The 16,795-nt window shown below is 31.4% G+C and overlaps 3 protein-coding genes, 1 non-coding gene and 1 pseudogene across 5 annotated transcripts; all 5 read left to right on the top strand.

The window, feature by feature from the left end:
- Positions 1–5,605: 5,605 nt before the first annotated feature.
- On the top strand, positions 5,606–6,434 carry LOC110648004 (CASP-like protein 1C2). Its single transcript, XM_058130300.1, has 3 exons — positions 5,606–5,848; positions 5,938–6,040; positions 6,140–6,434. Exons 1-3 carry the CDS (start codon positions 5,691–5,693, stop codon positions 6,371–6,373), a joined length of 495 nt encoding a protein of 164 aa, XP_057986283.1. The 5' UTR covers positions 5,606–5,690; the 3' UTR covers positions 6,374–6,434.
- A 1,026-nt stretch (positions 6,435–7,460) lies between these two features.
- On the top strand, positions 7,461–10,693 carry LOC110647997 (probable 2-carboxy-D-arabinitol-1-phosphatase). 2 transcript variants are annotated; one of them, XM_058130299.1, is made up of 7 exons: positions 7,461–7,974; positions 8,845–8,996; positions 9,085–9,204; positions 9,308–9,407; positions 9,669–9,808; positions 9,904–9,983; positions 10,169–10,693. In XM_058130299.1, the coding sequence occupies exons 1-7, from the start codon at positions 7,833–7,835 to the stop codon at positions 10,179–10,181; spliced, it is 747 nt and encodes a 248-aa protein (XP_057986282.1). In that variant the 5' UTR covers positions 7,461–7,832; the 3' UTR covers positions 10,182–10,693. The 2 variants fall into 2 exon arrangements, with proteins under 2 accessions (XP_057986282.1, XP_057986281.1); XM_058130298.1 differs by having other exon boundaries at positions 7,467–7,974; positions 10,278–10,693.
- A 523-nt stretch (positions 10,694–11,216) lies between these two features.
- On the top strand, positions 11,217–11,299 carry TRNAL-UAA (transfer RNA leucine (anticodon UAA)). The gene has a single exon. It is a non-coding gene; the product is annotated as a tRNA-Leu (tRNA).
- A 232-nt stretch (positions 11,300–11,531) lies between these two features.
- On the top strand, positions 11,532–12,923 carry LOC110648000 (callose synthase 11-like). The gene has a single exon (XM_058130297.1). It carries the CDS (start codon positions 11,532–11,534, stop codon positions 12,921–12,923), a length of 1,392 nt encoding a protein of 463 aa, XP_057986280.1.
- A 129-nt stretch (positions 12,924–13,052) lies between these two features.
- LOC131170667 (callose synthase 11-like) lies at positions 13,053–14,044 on the top strand (annotated as a pseudogene).
- Positions 14,045–16,795: the final 2,751 nt, after the last annotated feature.

The raw sequence follows: 16,795 nt of genomic DNA, 5'->3' as shown, positions 1-16,795 counted from the left end.
AAGAAAAACAAAGACTCAGTGATCAAAAAATACCTATAAATATGAAAAAAGATTTGAGAAATAAATACTTAGCCTGTACTAAGGAGTCCATTTCGATGATTAAATCAGTAATCAAAAAATTAGGTAAAAGGTGAATTAACGAGATAAATTTAGTCAATAAATGGAAAGCTAGGTGAAAAGTGAATTCACTAGAGACTTGAGACTGATTTTCATACATGATAGGGGATATTTAATTTACCTTCTATTTGAAATTTTAAAATTTTATAAAAATTTAATTTAATTGATTTCTTTTTTTTTAATTTTCATTTTTTAAATAAAAATAATTCAATTATTTTTAATTTAAAAATATTTTCTATTTTCAAAGAAAAAGAAATAGAAATAAAAAATGATTATGTGCAAATTCATTTAAATTATTTTCTTGTAAATGATTTATTTCAAATGAAGTTGTACAATAGATATGAATTGCATAATAGATAAGTGAATTCTAATTAAATAATTCAATGAAATGTATATGAAAGTGATGAAGAAGGACTTAGATGATGTATATCAGTAAAATGCTGATTTTAGTTCTTAAAATTATATCAAATAGTCACATAAGTCTTTAAAGTATTTTGACGTTCAATTAAATTTTTTAAATTTTAAAAAATATTAAACAAGTCTTTTAAATTTTTAAAAATATATCAAATAAACTATTGGGACGAATAAGCCTATTAACTTTCAAACATAGATTAAAAAAAATTAAACTATGATTTGCATCTAATATAAATTCAATCAAGATTGTGCATGAAAATCTGTTAGTGCACGGAATCTTTATTAATAATCTTGCGTATCTGATTTGTAATATTCAGTGAGTATTTATTGTATTTTAAAGGAAGTTGATAAGTTATTATTTAGTAAATGGTTCAACAAATTTATTTACAAAAATTACGACAAAGATGACAAACTCAGAGAAAAGTTTATTGAATTATTTAGCAAATAACAACTTATTAAATCTACTATAAGATATAACAAATACTTACTGAAATATTGTAAATCAAACATGTAGCATTGCTAATTAGGACCCCGTGTGCTTTTATATTATAAACAAATTATAGTTCAATATTTTTTTATCTATTTTTAAAAGTTAAAAATTATATTTGTTCTCAAAACAATAAAACAGCTTATTTGATATATTTTTAAAATTTGAAGGACTTATTTAATATTATTTAAAACTTGAAGGGCTTGTTTGGGGCATAAAATACTTTAAAGTCTTATGTGACTATTAGGTCACATTTTAAGGATCAAAATAAGATTTTTACCATGTATACCAAGTCAAAATAGGGTTTTGAACATATAAGAATAAATAGAATATATATCTTTGTACTAATAAAAGTGAATGAATTTGTATTTGATGTGATCGAACATTACCGTCTATTTTTTAGCATCTTTGCTAGATCACTTGTAGACTATAAATAAATTAAGAAACAGAGAGGTCGACTATCTAATGATAACCACTCTGATGTTTAATTTATATAATTGAATATGAAGCAACATGACAATAAATTAGTAAAGATTGTAAATTTTGTGTGCTAAAAGATTTTCGTACACGGCCTTAGTGAATTTATATTGAGAGCAAATTATAATTAAATATTTTTTATCTATTTTTAAAAGTTAAATATTGTATTTATTCTCAAAATAATAAAACAATTTATTTGATATATTTTTAAAATTTGAAGGACTTATTTGATATTATTTAAAATTTAAAGGGTTTGTTTAGGGCATAAAATACTTTAAGATCTTATGTGACTATTGGGTCGCATTTTAAGGGTCAAAATAAGATTTTTACCATGTATACCAAGTCATAACAGGGGTTTGAACATATAAGAATAAATAGAATATATATACTTGTACTAATAAAAGTGAATGAATTTGTATTTGATGTGATCAAATATTGTCGTCTATTTTTTAGCATATTTATTAGATCACTTGTAGACCATAAATAAATTAAGAAATAGAAAGGCGGACTATCTAATAATTGCTACTCTGATGTTTAATTTATATAATTGAATATGAAGCAGCATAACAATAAATTAGTAAATATTGTAAACTTCGTGTGCTAAAAGATTTTCGTATACGACCTTAATGGATTTATATTGAAAGTAAATTATAATTTAATATTTTTTACCTATTTTTAAAAGTTAAAGATTGTATTTTTTTCTCAAAATAATAAAACAGTTTATTTAATATATTTTTAAAATTCAAAGGATTTATTTGGGGCATAAAATATTTTAAGGTCATATGTGACTATTATTGGGTCAATTTTTAAGAAAAAAAAAAGTTTTTTTTTACCATAACCAAGTATATACAAACATATAAATATATATATATATATATATATATATAATAAACTAAAAATAATGAATTTATGTTTTTGATTTGATTTCATGTATTTTTTTTTTTTTTTTTTATTATATATATTAGATGAATAAAAAAAATAAATAAATAAAAAAAGAAAAAAATAATATACTATCTAATAATTGCTACTTATATAATTAATTTATATAATTGAATATGATGTAAGGATTGTAAAAATGTACCATTGACGTTAGGGATTTTTACGGCAAAACCCAAGCATTTCGTTTTCTTATATGTATAGCTGCCATGTGAATCACACTCTTCTATACTAACTAAATTTGTCCTTGAATTTATGTCTTACAGAACATCGTGATTCCTACCAAGAATCACTCTTTGTATTTAGCTGAGTTTGTCTTTAAGCCCATGTTATACCGAGCCCAAGTCTATACAAGTTAACGATGTGCTGAGCTTCTACTTGACCAAGTTAGTGACGAGTCAGCAAGGTGATCTCATTAATGAGCGACGAGCTCAAGTGACCTCTTGATAAAGATCAACTAGACCTAAATCCGGTTTATCATATTTGGGCCTCTCTATCATTGAATTTAGTAACAAATCTACAATCTATTTATAATGATTATTAATCATAAAATAAAAAATTATTGTAATAATAAAATAATTTTATAAAATCAATTTATAATATTTATTAGTAATAAAATAAAAACATATTTGTAATAATAAAATAATTTTAAAGACAAAATTAATCTAAAAATCATATAAAATTTATTATTTTAATTGAAAATAATTTGTCTCTTTATCAACGGATTATATTATGTAATTTAACAACATAGTGTAAAGTTATTGTGTTTTTTATTTTTTATTTATTTATTAAAAAATTTTATTCTTTAATCCGTTAATAATACCAATAGAAAATTCATTGGTAATCTTTTTAATTATCAATTCGTTGATAAAAAATTACTAACGAAATTTACTATAATCGATAATATTTATAATAAAATTTTTAAAATTATTAATAAAAAATTCGTTGATAATCGAAAATATTTTTATAATGTAGGTTAGATGTATGAAAGAGGTCTGCCTTGAGTTTTTTTTTTTTCTGAGTTTTTTATAACGTATCTTTATTTCAATCTGTTTCTAGAGCTACCCATCTGCCACGATCGACAAGATGGAATGGAGGGGACCACACGAGGACGACTCAAAGTCCACGTGGACAAAAATGGTAACATATCAGATGTTGCTTGGTTTGGTAGTTGAACAGACCGTTGATAATTGCAGGGAAGATTGCCAAATTAAGATTTTCCCTCACAATTAGGAGAATAATCCCTCTCTCTCTCTCTCTCTCTCTCTCTCTCTCTCTCTATATATATATATATAATTAAAAATCATAAATATTGAAACCATTTTAACTAAAATCATCAAATTAAAATGTTGAAAAAAATATGAAAGTTCTTTTTTATTTTATTATTTTTTTAATATTTATTTTATTATAAAAATTTATACATGATAAATAATAAATTTATTTATAAATTAAAATTATATTATAAAATTATAAATAAATTATGCAGCGAATATAAATTTAGCTAATTATATTATACATTTTTAATTTCTTATCCACATGGTGAATAAGCTTAAAAAGCAGAGGACGAAAATTAATGAATTTTGATTTAATAATATTGAATTAAATTTAAATTTTTAATTTTTTTAATAAATTATAGATATTTTTTAATTTACTAAGTTAAATTTAATTCTACTCGTATCGAGAAAGTCTATTATAAAAATAAAGTTATTATATATATATATATATATATATATATATATATATATAATTATGATATTTATTGTTTAGGTATTTTCAAACTAGGAGTTGTTTTGTATTGAGAAAGAGAGAGGGAAAATTGTAAGAAAAAGAAAAATAAAGAAATAAAAATTAAAAGTTCAATTTTCTTATTATGTAGAAAGGAAAAAAAATTGTGTAAAAAATGCTCCATGAGTATTTTTAATTATCTTATTTTCCACTTAAATTAAACGAAAATATGAAAAAATAGTGTTAATTTTTTATATTATTCTCTCACAAATTAATTTGATTTTAATTTTATAATCCATTTTATTTTAATTTTTTACTTTCAAATTAAAAGTATCCATATTTATTCAAATATATATTAAAAAACATAGATTTGATGCGAGAATAAATTATTATTTTATTAGTATAATTTTAATATAAATAAAATTATATTAAAAAAAATTATATTAAGAAAAATAATTATTCAACCATAGAATTATATCATATTCAATATAGTCAATTTTTAATATAATTTTATTTATTTAATATAATAATAAAAATATAATAATTTTTGTTATTAAAATATAAAAATTACATAAATCACTTCATTACCTTTTTTTATAAAAAAATTTATAAAAAAATTAATAATTTTTTATATAAAGATTTTGTTTTTCTTATAATTTCACTCACTCTTAATTTATAACTTTACTTTCTATAAAATAGGTCAGTGTCACCTAATTTGTAATTCGCTTAGATTTAGGGGTATGGTATAAGATTCTGTACTTTCTTAAGTACGAGATATGTAGGGGATAGGCTTAGCTGAAACACTATTCAAGTTTGCAGTACCGTAGACTTATTTTTTCTTTTTATTTATCATGCTTAATTTTTCTCTAATTCTTTTGTACAATTAAAGATTTAAACATTAGGATAAATAAAAGAAATTATTAAGTGTATATGATATATATATACACATTTTTTAGGAAAAAACATAAATTTTAATTTTTTAAAATTAAGAATAACTGATTTTCTTTTGCATGGGAGAGAATAATATTTTTTATTATTATAAATGTATTTAATAATTAGTCGTATGATGATATGGGCAAACATATGACATCTGGAACATACAAGTTAGGTAACTGTGAGCCCTATATGTCTTTTTATTCAAGGATTTTAATAGTGTGCTCTAGTGTATTAGTTGAAAATAAATAATATTGAAATTCTGTCCTAATAAATAATTCAAATCTGATTGACAATGAATAGGAGCTCCCACCTTACCGGGTACGTTGTCGTTGATATTTCTTTCTGACTTTGATTTCCTACACGCACGTACCGGTAACCAAACACTTTTTGCTTGGAAGCTGTGCAGGAAAACAAGTGCACCGCCTCTTATCTGTCTTCCTAACGCACACTGTGCCTCCTCACACACATGGACCTACCAGTTTTATGTATATTTTACGCGTCGAAATGTTTCACATTTAAAACTTTTCTGGGGCACCCCATTGCCCTCCTCTACCTATATATTTAGCATCCATTATCAGGGACACAAAATTAATCCTTCATGGCTGTTGAGATCAAGAAGTTTTTCTTCATTGTCCTGAGGCTGTTGGCCTTGGCTGCCACTGTGGTTGCCATCGTTGTCATGGTCAGGAGCCATGACTCTGCTCAAGTATTGAACTTAACCTTCACTGCAAAATATAACAATACGCCTGCATTCAAGTAAGTGCCACTGCTACTGCCACACCCCACCTGGTTATCGTTTCTTGTTCTAGCTCCAGCTATCGCTGAAATATTGCTGCCATGTATAGGTATTTTGTGATCGCAGAAGCAATTGCGAGTGTCTACACCATTATCGTTATCTTCCTTTCTTCTAAGAGCCTCCTTGGGGGCTTAATTGTCATTCTTGATATGGTGATAAAGCAACTTTTTATGTTTTTTTTTTTCTCTTAATTAGTTATGCTTTTATTATAGTAGCAATGGGATATCTGAATTTGGTTAGTCTAATTATAGGTAATAACAGTGCTGCTCAGCTCAAGCATTTCTGCAGCCCTGGCAATAGCTCAAGTGGGAAAGAAAGGGAACAGTCATGCCGGTTGGCTACCTATTTGTGGACAAGTACCCAAGTTCTGTGATCAAGTCACCATTGCTCTTATTGCTGGTTTTGTTGCCCCTGTAATTTACTTTGTGCTTCTTCTCTGCTCTCTTCATGCAGTGCTCAGTCCCATTCTTGCTGCAAAGCTTTAGATAGTGCTATATTAGTGCCAAGGCCAAGAGTTGGGGTTATTTTCTTTATTTCTCCACTTAATTTGTATCTGGGTTAATGTATGGGGGTATTTTGTTTACTTTTTAGGTGCAGCAGACATTTAAATAAATGAATTAAAGTATTTGGTAACATTAAAAAAATAAAATTGATAGTTGATGATTAATTGATATAATATTCATTAGCTACAGTTTATATCAACTATAAAAATAGAACTATTTCTCATCAACTGATAGCTGATTTTTTTTTTATTTAGACTATATAATCTTTTTTTATGTAATTCAAAAATTAATGTTATTAATGTTACTTGCCTTTATTTTTGCATTTATGATCTTAACACCCTTAATTAGTATATTGCAATTTTGTTAAATATTTTTTATTAATAATATAAAATATAAAATACTTATTTATTATGAAAAAAATCCTTTTCTAAAAAAAACTTAAAATTATAAGAATTTCTTTCTTTATCAACAATAAAATTACTTTACTATTCTATAACTACATTTTAAAAATTATTTAATTATTTTTTAAAGAAATTAATTGTTTTCTTATTTTAATAATAAAATAAATAATATAATATAATAAATTAATAATTATATTTTCATTTTAATAATATAATAAATGATATAATATATTAAATTAATAATTATATATTTATTTTAATAATAAAATAAATAATATAATATAATAAATTTTATAATTTTATATTTATTTTAATAATAAAATAAATTATATGATATATATTCTTATTAGTCATTTTACATATTAACAATAACAATTAAATATAATTTTAATAAATACTTAATACAAATCAGCTATTATTAATTATCAATTATAAATTAATAATAATAATTATTAATTAATAATTATTAATTATATCTAACAGTTAAATTAAATAAGCCTCATGGTTAATACATCATCACAAAGTTTGTATGGACTTGAATTTTTTAATGTGGGCCTTTCATGGGCTGGACCTATTTAGCAGCTACCATCAAAGAAAAGTGTGGGTAAAATTTCTCCCTGTTTGGTTTATATTGATATTCATATTGTGGCTGAAATTCAACAATCAGCAGCCTTCTATTTTCAGCTGGAGGGCATGCCATCCGCGAATCTTCCATTCCCAAGTTGGTATATCCAAGATGAAAATGAATGTAAGGACAAGAATCACTTCGCATAAATGCCAGATTCCACGCCAATTGATCTCCACAAATCAAACAGATTGCTCTGTCCCCACCTTCCATTGATCAAGAAGGCTATCTTATCACCAGCTATGATGCTCCTCAGTAAATAATTCCCCTCATAAATACTTATATGGAAACTATCTAACATGGTTGGAGAGCCTAATGGGAACTTAACCAGAAAAAAACTAGAAAGAAACAGTGTCCATAATTATTATATTCACAAGCCTTGAGCCTTTGACGTTTGAATCCACCCCACGGCAAGATGGTTTGTGGAGTTCTCGCCTTCGAAGTCCCTCTGTGTTCAAGCTTGAATTCCATATATAATTCAAGCAGGCCTGCTAAATGCTCTACCAGACTTGGAATTCAATGCTCAAATTCTAGTCCAGAAGTTCCCTTAGCAACAGGCAAGTTTTTCTTTTCTTTGCTAGGGTAATTTTGTGCTTTCTTGAAGTCAATCGTTTAAGTTTCCTTGGTTAATTCAAAGATCAATCTAATTATGAAGAATTCTAAATATTTGTAATATGAAAATTGTTTATAAACCTTACTTTTGAGTTTTTCTGGGATTAATACTGACAACCCATATTTCACATGAATGTTATTGGATAGTTTTTGGTTTGTTGCATAGAGAATTTCAGCGGTGAAAACAAAAAGGATTATGATTTTAGGCAATTTATGAAAAATTAGAATTGGCAGGCTTTACTATGGTCAAAATTCAAGGGCCATTTAACAAGTATTTCATCATCTGCTTGTGATGATCCATAGGTACAAAGGCTGCTCTTTTTTCTGGATGGCTGTGTTCTAGTTGCTACTGCATTAGCATTTTCAGAAATTGGTATAAGGATTTTTTTGTTCATGTCTTTCAATCAGAGAATAGAGCCTCAGTGTTCTCTTGGAAAATTTTAAACAGTTTTAGAATTTTGATGATATGCAAGAACATTGTTAAATGTAGTGTTTGCCAATTGTAAATGTTTGATAGAGGAATTTGTATTCTTATATTTTGTTTTTGAGCAACAATTGGAACACAATTTTTTGTTGATTCGGCTCAACTGGGACTCGAACTTGAGACATAATCTGGAGATAATTCCAGTACTTATTAGTTGGAATACAGAATTTTAGTACTAATAAATAAAAAATATTGTCAACCTGCTTGTGCATAAGTTATTTAATTATGTTCGTCCTTCCCACCCTAATTGTGAGGTTCTTTTAGACAATTTTGTTAAAAGTATTTATGTTTGTCCAACTTGAAGTTGATATTAGCTATGGATTTATGACAGAGATGGTTCAAAATGATGCTTCCATCACTGGTGGTGCATATGGTTTTGACAGTGCAACAATATCGCTTACTCAGAAATTGTTGTCATCACCAAAGAGGGTAACTCTTATAAGGCATGGGCTTAGCTCTTGGAATAAAGAGGGTAGAGTTCAGGTTTGTATGCCTGCTGTAGACAACATATTTCTTATCCACAATTCCATTAAATTTCTGGCTGCTTATTTGATTGCTGATGCATATCTAGGGAAGCTCAAACTTATCTGTCTTAACTGAAACTGGAGTGAGGCAAGCAGAGAGGTGTAGGCAAGCCTTAGAAAATATGCATTTTGATTGTTGCTTTTCAAGTCCAATATCTCGTGCCAAGGTTTGATTACCATGAGGATTATGTTAATTTTTATTTTATTTTATTTTATTTCATTATTATTATTATTTTTTGTAATCAAATTACAATCATGAGTTACATGCAGTCCAGTGCTGAAGTCATATGGCAAGGGAAGGAAGAGCCACTGGTTTTCCTTGATTCACTGAAGGAGGCTCATCTGTTTTTCCTTGAAGGCATGAGAAATGGTCTGTCCCCTTTTATTGTGTTTGTTTAGTCAAGTTGTTCTTTCTTAAATGTTTGTTCCTCGTCACACATCCATCAAACTATCATGTTTTGGTTTAATATGATGTTCACTTGTTCATAACATGGTCAATTTTAATTATGAAAGTCTGTTTCTAGCTAGCTCCAAACTCATTGATACTAGTTTAGAGCTTTAGAACAGTGCTGAACTTTTATTCTTCCTACAATTTCTATATGACTAAACCACGTTCAGTATTCGGAGGCAGTGGATGCTAGAGAGAGATATCCAAAGGAATATACAACATGGAGAGAGGATCCTGCTAATTTTTATGTGAATGGTGTCTACCCCGTGCGAAAACTATGGGGGACAGCTCAAGAAGCTTGGAGAGAAATTTTGCTTTCTCCTGTGAGCTCTTCACTTTTCCTTCCTATTGTTATTAATGTTTAAAGAAATGATGGTATAACTATAGAAGCAATATAAGAATCTTTCTCATGCATCAGGGTGAAAATTTTTTGGTTGTCACTCACAAGTCAATCTTGAGGGCACTAATCTGCACAGCTTTGGGGCTAGGCCCTGAGAGGTATGTGATAGTCTTCTTCTCATAACTGCAATCAACAGGGCAGTGATTTCAATTGATCCTTGTGAGATATTTAAGAGTGATTCATGAACAAAGTCTTTTAGGACTGCTTTGGCAGTTTTTTACCATAAAGTCTGATACTATTTTATTGGAGTCAGATTGCTAAGAAAGTTTCTGCCCTGGGCCAGTAATCATTTGTGAATTGCAATTGCCATGCTCATCATATTACAATGGTGATGGTACATTGCTGCTACATTTTATTAGCATTCAGCCTTAGAAACACTTTTGTTGGTTCAGGTTTCGGGCAATTGATGTGAACAACGGTGGCATATCAGTATTTAATTTCAACAAAAGAGGAGAAGCAATGCTTCAATCGTTGAATATGACAGCTCACATGTACAGTGATCATATTTATCTATACTAAAACTTATGTGGAACATTCGATGGTGAGAAAGAAGTTTAAGAACTTAAATTCTGCTAACCATATCACATACCAAAAACAGCAATAAAGTACTCATAGAGTGATGAGAAGCAGAGAATGGGATGAATAGTTGTGAATCATTATGATTTCAAACTTTGTTTACTTCCAGTGATGAAACTCTGGTCTGGATTTAGCTTTAATGGATGTAATATAAGCAGCTTCCACCATGAAAGCAGAATCCACATATGGTAAAACTTTGCAGCTGATCTATAACTACAAAACTTATTGGAAATATCATTGAGAGAGAGTGTTCATAAAGTGAATATGATATGTGTCTTTATTTGAGCATTTTTAATCAGAGTCCTAAATATAAATAAATATGATTAAGAGGGCAATAAATGCTTTTGAAGAATTATTGAATCCTCCCTTGATATTTAGCCTAATCTAGTATTTCATCTTTTATACTTTGTTTGTTTCGTAAAAAATAATTTATATATAGAAAAGAAAATTTTCATAAAATTATTTTTTATTATTTAATTACAGTGTTAAATTAATGATATATATTTATGTTATATATGTATATTTTCACATTTAAATAAAATTATGAAAATTTAAAAAATTAAAAATGATTTAATTTTTCTTTTGATAAAAAATATTTTTTATTAATTTATTTTCTTGAATATTTTAAATATTAAAAAATATTTTTCAAAAAAATATTTTGCACAGAGTTTTAGTTTTACACTCAGATGCTTGATGGAAATAAAAGTTGATAAATAATGTTGATAGTATAATGTTTTAGAAAACTGTTACCAGTTGCAGGTTTGCCCGAGAGGTTAAGGGGGAAGACTTAAGATCTTCTGTACATAAGTACGCGTGGGTTCGAACCCCACAGCCTGCAAATTTAACTTAATTTTGTTCCACAATTCACGTTCAAGTTGGTTTCTTTTATCGTGTTAGCGTATTGTTTTTCTCCTTTTCTACAGGCCCTGGACTGAAGAAGCCACCTCCACGTAACGTTATGTTCCAGTTTCCACACTCCTCCTTTTAGGCAATGGAAATGAAAACAAAGCAAAAACGTTTCAAAAGTGACAACGAAAACGCAGAGAAAACATTCGGTCGACTAACCTTCCATGAGTCGGGGACCTACTGCACCCACACTTGCCCGCAATGACTTCCACGAGCCACCACCTCCATTTCTGGACGTTTACAACATAATCCCTATCCATGACCTCCTATCTGACCATCCGTCCCTCCGGTACCCTGAGGTGCGAGCCGCCGCCGCCGCCTTAGGAGACGTCAGTAGCCTGTCGAGGCCGCCGTTTGTTACTCGGGACCTGCACATGGACTTGATGGACTGGTTGGAAGTGCTCTTCGGGTTTCAAAGTGACAACGTGCAGAACCAGAGAGAGCACCTGGTGCTCCACCTAGCCAATTCCCAAATGCGGCAGAAACCGCCCCCGACAATTCCTGACGAACTGGACCTGAAAGTTCTTCGTCGTTTCCGGAGTAAGTTATTGAGTAACTACACCTCTTGGTGCTCCTATGTAGGCCAGAAATCCCAGCTAGCTCTTTCTAAGCGCAACAATAACAGCAATGAGCTCCGGCGTGAGCTGTTGTATGTTGCTCTCTACCTTCTAATATGGGGGGAATCAGGTGATCTCCGGTTCATGCCCGAGTGTATATGCTATATATATCACCACATGGCCATGGAACTAAATCAGGTTCTTGACGAATGGACTGACCCCAACACTGGTAGGCCATTTTTGCCTTCAATATATGGTGATTATGCGTTTTTGAAGTCTATTGTTATGCCCTTTTACCAAACCATAAAGACTGAAGTTGATAGTGGTAACAATGGGACCAAACCGCATTCGGCTTGGAGGAATTATGATGATGTAAATGAGTTCTTTTGGAGCAGGAGGTGTTTTAGGAAGCTGGGATGGCCTATTAATTTTGGGAGTAATTATTTTGCTACGGTTGCGAAGAGTAGGAGAATAGGCAAGACTGGATTTGTGCAGCAGAGGTCGTTTTGGAATGTGTTTAGGAGTTTTGATAAGCTCTGGGTTTTGCTGATTTTGTTTTTGCAGGCTAGTTTTATCGTTGCTTGGGAGGGTAATAAGTATCCGTGGCAGGCACTGGAGAGGCGTGATGCGCAGGTTAAGCTATTGACTTGTTTCATTACATGGGGTGGGCTTCGATTTTTGCTATCTATTCTTGATGCAGGGAGTCAGTATAGCTTGGTTTCTAGGGACACAATGTTGCTAGGGTTGAGGATGGTGTCAAAATGTATGGTTGCTTTGACATGGACTATTGTGTTTGGGGTGTTCTACGCAAGTATTTGGAGTGCAAAGAATTCTGCGGGCTTTTGGTCTGATGATGCAAATCATAGAATTGTCACATTTCTCGAGGCTGTCTTTGTGTTTGTTATCCCTGAGCTGCTGGCTTTGGTGTTTTTTGTAGTTCCTTGGATTAGGAATGCACTTGAGGAATTGGACTGGAGTATTTTGTATGTGTTGACATAGTGGTTCCACATACCCATTTTTGTGGGGCGTGGACTGAGGGAAGGGCTTGTTAATAATGTCAAGTATACGTTGTTTCGGACTTTTTGACAATGCAGTTGCAGTTGGCTTCAGTTTTTTTACACATTCTTTATGGGAACTCGTGCACATTACTTTGGTCGAACTATTCTTCATGAAGGTGCCAAATACCAAGCCACTGGACGTGCTTTTGTGGTGCAGCACAAGAGCTTTGCTGAGAACTATAGACTATTTGCTCGAAGCCATTTTGTGAAGGCAATTGAACTTGCAATCATTCTAATAGTATATGCTTCCATTAGTGATTTGGCTGCAGACTGTTCTGTTTACATAATCATGACAATTTCTTGCCGGTTCCTTGTAGTTTCATGGATAATTTCCCCCTTTCTGTTCAACCCTTCTGGCTTTGATTGGCTAAAGGCTGTGTATGACTTCGAAGGTTTTATGAACTGGATACGGTATAGGGGAGTGTTGGCAAAAGCAGATCAAAGTTGGGAAACGTGTTGGTATGAGGAGCAGGGCCAGCTGAGAACAACAGGTTTGTGGGGAAAGCTCTTGGAGATAATTTTGGACCTTCGTTTCTTTTTCTTTTAGTATGGTGTCGTATATCATCTGAACATTACTAGCGCGAACACCAGTGTTGCTGTTTACGTTTTATCTTGGATATCCATGATTGCAGCTGTTGGAATTTATGTCAGCATATCATATGCTCAGCACAAATTTGCTGCAACGGAGCACATGAAATATTGGCTAACACGGCTTATAGTCATTACACTTACGATAATTGTGATAGTTCTGTTACTCAAGTTCACAAAATTTGTATTTCTTGATCTTGTGAGCAGCCTTTTGGCAGTTATTCCCGCAGTCTGGGGCCGCATATGCATTGCTCAGGTACTTAGACCTTTTTTGCAGTCCACTGTTGTGTGGGTACTGTGGTCTCCTTGGCTCGGCTATATGATATGCTGTTTGGGGTGATTGTTATGGCTCCTGTTGCAATGTTGTCATGGCTGCCGGGATTCCAATGACTGCAGACAAGGATCCTATTTAATGATGCATTCAGCAGGGGCCTCCAGATATCTCTTATTCTTACTGGCAAAAAGTCTAATTGACAGGTGATTCAAGGTATATATATATATATTTTTTAACAATAAAATAATTTCTACAGTATTCCACTTTTTAATGCTCGTTAGCTGAAGTTATGTGGTTGAGTTGGATTAATTTTTCTGTTTTTGTCTATTGTTGGATATTTTAATATTCAATTTTAAATTAGGAGATTGTAATGTTTTCTTTGTTATTTAACCTGTGCTAGAATGCTTTCATTTTCTGATATTTGTAGGGAAATCAATGTGCTGTTCCCAACCTGAATCATATGAAAAATCCTGCCAAATTACATTTTGTTTTGATATCCAGTAAGAATGATTTCACATCACTAATTCCAGTAATGGAATTGAGTTTCACATCCGTAATTGTTTATCCAAAATAGCCAAAACTAACTTACATCTAGTCCGCTCTAATTAGTGCCCTAAAGGAGAAGGGTTGAGTTACTAGAGAAGTTGGCTGTATTTAATTAGATTAGAATTCAGGAACTAATACTATAAATAAGAAATAGGAGTATTGTGTAGAGATTAAATTGGCTTTGCTCATTAAGAGTGGCTTCGCCCATTGATGAGGGCTCATGTCCATTACAGTCCTATGGAGCTAAATAGGTTTTGGCTTAAACTAGAGGATATAGAATTTAAGAGTAAAGAATTATTGTCCAACTCTTGCCCATTATAAGGTAATTAAATTGGTTTATGTCTAGAGAAAAATGAGAGGACTAATGAATATATTTACCGAGGAGGATTGTCTTGAGTTTAATTGGATTAATAGATAATATAATTTTTAGCTTTTAATTAATTATATTTTATTAATAGTGGAAAATAGCAAGCCCGTAAACGAAACATATGTAGAGAGGCTGAACTGGGCTGCTACTATTAACATTGGCTCTAAAATTTTGGGCTGCTGCAGCATGGGGGCTTTCTCCATAATTTATTTCCTTTATAGATTTTTCTAAGAACCATGTATTTATGTTGTTCTTGTGATGCTCTCCATGTCTTTTTCCTGGTTGTTTATCACCGTCAGTATCACGTATTCTAACAAATCTCTGAATTCTTAGTGGGACTAGGTTTATACAACAATGGTAGATGACTCAAATGTGTTTCCACTGGCCAAGGAGGTGGTAGCATTCTACCTTGCTGTTCCAAGTGATTATTCAAAGGAAGGTCCTGATTTATTCCTTCGATCTCATCTTTTGCAGTAGTCTGTTTGTTCTCTCGCATTCTAATGCTGCTCAAAATCTCTCTGCTAGCAAAAAATACTTAGAATTCATAGTTATTGATAAGCATTTTGGTCTAGACATGTTCATTCACTTTATGATGATGTACATATTTGTTCCTATGTTAGCTTGTTGTCACGACCCAACCTATGGGCCTGACCGGCACTAGGACCTGGACGAGCCTAAAGCCCCCGAGGCCCGTAGTAAGCCTAACTATTCCTCAACCTAACTCTAGGGCCCATTTGGGCCCAATTTCAAGAATTTAACCGGACAGAATACGACCATAAAATGAACCATTTGACGGGGAGTTTTTGACTCGCCCGACCTGTAAACACAATATATATTAAATTGGGGAGCTCAGCTCACCCTCCACATAATCAAAAGGTCATAACTCAAATGGGAGCTCAGATTCCTCATCCAATCCCATCATGCATACAGTTATTAATCTTACAGGTCCAACATAACTTTTATTATACAGGCCTAAATAAAATAAGTGTTTCTAACACATGCGGAGTGTAAAAATTAACTCAATTGTACAAAGTACATTAAATACTATTAATGGACCTGCGAAGAAGAAAAGCAAGTTAGCAACAACAAATAATCCTCCTGTAGCCTGAAAAAAAAAATAGATGAATAGGAGTGAGCGTCCGATTTAGAGAGTAAAATATCAATTTTAACCATAATCTCTATAGCTATCTAAAGCTAATGCATCATGTTGAGTGAAATGCAATATCGTCATAATGTTCATATAATAACAGCAAAAAGGCAATTTGGAGCACTCACACGCCCAACACTGTCAAACAATACATATATGGGAGCTGATCCCCTATATAGCTCTCTTAATCCAACTTCTGCCAGCGAGTGTCTCTTAAGCCGGACTTTCGCTTAATAAACCAAATGCGGGGTCCCAGCGAGTGTCTCTCAAGCCGTATCTATCCTGAAGGACCGGGTCCCAACGAGTGTCTCTCAAGCCGTGTCTACCCGTTATGTCCATATCCAATACCATACCACACGCACGCCACGCACACACACTGCTCCAAATTAGCACAAACAACATCCATGGCATTTCAACAATTATGAATGCAATATAAAACGTGCCTAGTGTTTAACTACATAGATACATATTCATAAGTGATGCATGGGCATGCTTGAACATATAATAATATCGAAATTACAATTAAAATTAATATTTTACTCATAGACTTAACTGAAGTCACTGTGGCGGCTGGGTGGAAGAGGAAGGCTGTCCCGGCTCACCGACAATTTTATTGCAATTATTTAATATATTTGACTCAATACAAGTTTAGAAAAGATCAAAGACACCCTAAGTTGTCCTGAAAATCTGGCAAAGTCTCCCCTATACCTATAACCTACCCAACCTGCAAAATGGTTCAAATAACACTTCTAAACTCAACCCATATCTCATCATCATTATATGGCCCCTCCTGGGCCCTCCAAACCAAGCAATAATCACAACATCAGACAACTCAATTATAAGATTTCAAACTAATATTTTTCAAAAACTATCCAAACTAACTTTAAAAAT

This window comes from Hevea brasiliensis, chromosome 11, assembly GCF_030052815.1.
Source record: "Hevea brasiliensis isolate MT/VB/25A 57/8 chromosome 11, ASM3005281v1, whole genome shotgun sequence".
NCBI lineage: Eukaryota > Viridiplantae > Streptophyta > Magnoliopsida > Malpighiales > Euphorbiaceae > Hevea > Hevea brasiliensis.
Note: the sequence above shows the minus strand (reverse complement) of the source record. Positions and strands in the feature narration are given on the sequence as shown.

Coding starts and splice junctions, on each gene's coding strand:
- LOC110647997 (XM_058130298.1), top strand. CDS start 7,833: ATGGTTTGTGGAGTTCTCGCCTTCGAAGTCCCTCTGTGTTCAAGCTTG. Junction 9,408..9,668: donor CCTTGAAGGCATGAGAAATG/GTCTGTCCCCTT, acceptor ATTCGGAGGCAG/TGGATGCTAGAGAGAGATAT. Junction 9,984..10,277: donor TTGGGGCTAGGCCCTGAGAG/GTATGTGATAGT, acceptor TTGTTGGTTCAG/GTTTCGGGCAATTGATGTGA.
- LOC110648004 (XM_058130300.1), top strand. CDS start 5,691: ATGGCTGTTGAGATCAAGAAGTTTTTCTTCATTGTCCTGAGGCTGTTG. Junction 5,849..5,937: donor AACAATACGCCTGCATTCAA/GTAAGTGCCACT, acceptor TGCCATGTATAG/GTATTTTGTGATCGCAGAAG. Junction 6,041..6,139: donor TAATTGTCATTCTTGATATG/GTGATAAAGCAA, acceptor GTCTAATTATAG/GTAATAACAGTGCTGCTCAG.
- LOC110648000 (XM_058130297.1), top strand. CDS start 11,532: ATGAGTCGGGGACCTACTGCACCCACACTTGCCCGCAATGACTTCCAC.